Source organism: Octopus bimaculoides, chromosome 20 (genome assembly GCF_001194135.2).
Source record: "Octopus bimaculoides isolate UCB-OBI-ISO-001 chromosome 20, ASM119413v2, whole genome shotgun sequence".
Classification (NCBI taxonomy): domain Eukaryota; kingdom Metazoa; phylum Mollusca; class Cephalopoda; order Octopoda; family Octopodidae; genus Octopus; species Octopus bimaculoides.
Genome location: NC_069000.1, coordinates 9,923,776 through 9,928,544, shown reverse-complemented (window position 1 = coordinate 9,928,544; position 4,769 = coordinate 9,923,776). Strand labels below are relative to the sequence as shown.

Here is a 4,769-nt window from a genome sequence, read left to right as displayed (position 1 = left end):
TATATATATATATATATATATATATATATATTTATATATGTATATGTATGTATATGTATATATATATATATATATGTATATATATACGTATATGTGTGCATGTATATGAATGTATATGTGAGTGTGTGCTTATTTTATGTGCATGTGTGTATGTATGTTTTCTCAAACTTGAAAATAAACAGAACCACCAACATATTTACCTTCTGTAAGGGGCTTTAGATATTGACCAATGTAAGAGCGAGGGTTCAGAGAGGCCTTCCTCCTCCATCAGTTTCTGGGCGTAGCTGATCATCGAAGCATACATCCGTGGAATAATCATGGGGCTGAAATGGCCACCCCAGTACTCTTCTCGCATTCTTGTTTCTGGGTTGACTGCCAAGCCATCACCATCTCGAACATCATACAACAGACTGCAAGTAAAGAAATGCAAAAAAGAAGACACATTGAGCTGAGAAGACATTTTGAAGAAAAGAGAATCAGACTGGAGTGTTATGAATCAAGAATCTCTTGGTTGGACAAACTAGGAGCATGAGTGGGTTAGAAGTGGTCATCTGTGGTAAACTGGACATCTGGATTGGAGTGTTGTGATTGCACATTTCTACAGAAGATTTATTTACAGTTGACCAGACTATATTAAAATGCTGTACTAAATGCAGCCCAAGGTGCAGGGTCTAGTGTTTAGGGTGTCGCAGTCACAATCATGAGATCATGGTTTTAGTTCCTTGAACGAGTGGTGCATTGTGTTCTTGAGCAAAACGCATCATCTCATGTTGCTCTACTATCACTTCGACACCTGATTTGTGGTACACAGTGCACCTGTTCAGGTAACATTGATTTGATGGAAGTTGGTGATCTAATGTACAGCACATACATTTGATCAATAGAAACAAATCAATTTGTACTGATTGGTCAGCAAGAAAATTGCAGAACCTTCTTTCTTGGACTATGAGGGATTACCATCCTCATAACATACTAAGCACCATCGCCACCACCACCACCACCAACAACAACAACAACAACACTATCGTCACCACTGCCACTGCCACCACCACCAACATCACATACATACATACAATTACAAGGTGGAACATCAGAACCCAAGGAAACTTGTGATGGTTTCTGTCAGCAGCAAATAACGTTTCCAAATTTGGGGTCAAGACCGCCAATTGACTGGTACTTTATTTTATCGACCCTGAAAGATGAAAGGCAAAGTAGACTTCAGTGGGATTTGAACCCAGAAGAAATGCCACTAAACAATTTGTCAAATGTGCTAACAATTCTGCCACATCACCACCTTACTGTAAGTATATACTGGTTTCAAATTTTAGCACAAGGCCAGCAATTTCAGAGGTGGGAGTAAGTCTGTTACATCAACCTAAGTCGGAAGAAATGCCGTTAAGCATTTCAGCCAGTGCGGTAATGATTCGGCCAGTTTGCTGCCTTAGTGTAAGTAAATATGAGTTTCAAATTCTGAGACAAGGCTAGCAATTTCGGGGGAGTGGGGGCCAGTCGATTACATCAACTCCATTGCTCAACTGGTACTTATTTTATCGACTCCGAAAGGATGAAAGGCAAAGTTGATCTCAGCATAATTTGAATTTAGAATGTAAAGACAGATGAAATGTCATTAAGCATTTTACCTGGCTTGTTATCAATTCTCCCAGCTTTCTGATTTAGTGTAAATAAATACTATGTATAAAATGGTTATACAGGGTGTCCACAAAGTCTGGATACATGGAGTAAATAAAAACATAACATAAACAATTAAATATAAGAAATAATAATTTCTTAAAGTATGTGTTAATCCCCATGTACCCAGACTTTGTGGACACCCTGTAGAATGGAGTAAATGAGTATTCTGTGATAACGGGGAGAGAACTCATACTTTATAATGGTCCACTTTATAAACAGTCCACTTTAATATAAAGAGTTATACCACAATATAAATTCAGTTTATTTTGTGGCCAGCAAATGTCAATTAGTAGTTCTTATTTTCTTTCTCAGATAATGAATTTGTTTAAGGAAGACAGGCAGGACTCATTATCCATTTCAAGTCTTCTGAGTATGGTGGAAGTGAAGGAGAAAGTTACCTCAGACTGGAAACCCAATTTTGGTGCCATATTTGGGTCTTCATTCCTAGTATCCATCAAATAAAGGTAACGTCTACCAATATAAATCGCATAAATAGCCTGACACATGGTATTAGAGATACAACCACACAAACTCATGATTCAGACAAACATACAGGGTGCAGTGAAAAAATAGTCATCTAAATTATGCAAAAATGAAAATAACACTGACATCTTACTGGTACTTATTTTATCAACCTTACAGGGTTGATAAAATAAGTACCAGCTGAGTTCTGAGCTCGATGAAATTGAATTACCCCCTCCCCCCAAAATTACTGGCCTTGTGCCAAAATCTTAAACCAACATTTTCTCGTTTGTGATAATTAGATGAATTGCAGTGAAGTATATTATATAACCTTTTAATAATTTCAATTTGAATTTTCTCTTCTCAAAAGCTGCTGTTCTGATTTTGGTTGAATCTCTTCACACACACACACATTACCACTATCACCACCACCACCACCACCACCACCATCACATTATGAAGGTTACTCACCTGGCAGCTGGATTGTTCTTTGGGCATAACACTCGGTGGTAACCTTCCATTGCTTCTGTTCGACAAGCCTTGCTGCAGTAGTTCTCACGGTAGCAATCCTCGCAACCCACCGTGAACCTCTTTGGCCAGTATGACTCAATTAACTCTTTTAAATCCTCTTTCATTGTGTTCAGTTTATCACCGAAATAATGCTTCGGCTCCATCAGCGAATAGCCACAGTTATCACACGTGGGAGAAGATGTGAGGGTGTCTGTGGCTTGCCCGATGACCAATGGACAGTCCTTGAAGATGACACCATTCGCGTCGATGTCTCTTGTAGCTACAACAGCTTTTCCATAGCGGGAAAAAACTACTTCTACCGGAAAGTCTATACAAAGTGGAGAGTAGAGACGTTTAATACGGATTTGTTGGAAAGCAATCTTGCACTCTTCATCAGCATTGTTTGAAAACTGTGTGGCCTTACGAATCCAGAATTCAGCCAGAACCGGCAGATCTAAATCTTTTACAATCAGTCCTGTAATAGGAAAAGGTTGATAGAGAGATATTAACAGATAGAGAGATTGGTAGCTAGATAGATAGAGAGATCAAAAGGTAGGTAGGTAGGTGGGTGGGTGGGTATGTGGGAAGGTAAGTAGGTAGGTATGTATGTATGTAGGTAGACTGGTAGATCAATAGGTAGGTAAGCAGGTAGATAGATAGATAAATAAATAGAGACAGGCAGACTGACAGACAGGCGGACAGACACACAAAGAGATAGATAGATAGATAGATAGATAGATAGATAGATAGATAGATAGATAGATAGATATCCCCAAAATCATTATCAGACCAAACTAAAAATCATACATACCTCCAAGTTTCCAGATTTCATGATTCCTTAAAGATTTAGGTATTAACCAGAGTTGTTGTAAGGATTCTAAATTTTTTTCCATCTGAAAGCAAAGTCTTGCTTTAAATAAACGAAAATTGTGGTTCGTTTTATCTAACAGAATAGCCATATCAAAGAACTGCATCGCTTCTTCCAACTGGCCTCGCATTTGACAAGTCTGACCCTGAATTGCTAATTTGGCTGGGTTCTTCATATGTGCAGGCAAAAAACTTAATCTGGGATCATCCTCAGACTCATTTACCTCAGATACAATCTTATAATTTACTTCAAGAATCTCTTTCTCATTCTTCAGAAGAAGATCGTCCCCTGGGTAAATGTCCTGGGTACAGAATTTCGTTGGACTCAAGTTTTCTTCCTCTGTTTCACCATCTTTGGAATTTGCTTCATACGTATCAAGAATTTCCTTCTGAATCGTTTTCAGGTCTGCAATTACTTCGGGGTTACCAGGTTCGGTCTTAAGAACGTTCTTGTAATAAGTAAGGGCTTCTTCATATTTTGCTTGTTTGGCAGCTATTTTACCAGCCAAAATATAAACAGGACTAGTTGTTAATCCATTTGAGATTGCTTCTTTAATGTCTGCCTGTGCGTTTTGAAAAACGTTTAGATGATAATGACATTTGGCACGCTTGTAAAGGTACTGCGGTTCAATGATGGGATTTGTTAACAGAGAATCAAACTTCTTAATCGCCTCTGAATAATTCTTATTTTCGATTTGTTTATCTGCCTGCCTCTCAATAGCCTCCATCGTTATGTTTTCTGGTATTAATCAAAATCTAAATGTGCTTCAGCTCTAATCTTACTTCAAACACAATATGATTCAAAACTCAGACGTCCACACTTTTATATATACAGTCTTAGACTATGTATAGTTTTGGTTTTTCGAATATAGATTCCAGAGTTTGTTCTCCTTCTGACTAGTCTTGCAGCATTCTTTTAAACCTGCTGAGAAAAGAATAAGAAAAATGTTAAAAGTAAGATAATCACACACAATAGTTAGATATTGGAATTCAGAAAAGAGATATATTGAACAATCAATTTCTCTCTCTAAGAAAAGTTAGAATATGGAATATAGATGATCAATCTTATCTTAATCCACCGAGTGTAGAACAGAAGGAACTATGAAATTATGAGGGGCCTCTACATTGTCACTTTGCTTGCCATAAATAACAGCCAAATATCTCTAAAATCATGCCTATTCAGAAAAAGAAAAGACTTATAGAGACAAACCATTCTATGTGTATGTAATTATGCATAT

At 37.5% G+C, this 4,769-nt stretch overlaps 1 protein-coding gene across 1 annotated transcript in view; it reads right to left on the bottom strand.

The window, feature by feature from the left end:
- The window catches only part of LOC106882978 (uncharacterized), a 5,596-nt gene extending 1,144 nt beyond the window's left edge, over window positions 1-4,452 (bottom strand). Inside the window, exons 1-3 of the mRNA XM_014933826.2 lie at window positions 3,476-4,452; window positions 2,626-3,139; window positions 201-410 (exon numbers count right to left, since the gene is read on the bottom strand). Coding sequence (XP_014789312.1) covers window positions 201-410; window positions 2,626-3,139; window positions 3,476-4,259 — 1,508 coding nt within the window. The 5' untranslated portion in view covers window positions 4,260-4,452. The remainder of the gene's footprint in view (window positions 1-200; window positions 411-2,625; window positions 3,140-3,475) is intronic.
- Window positions 4,453-4,769: the final 317 nt, after the last annotated feature.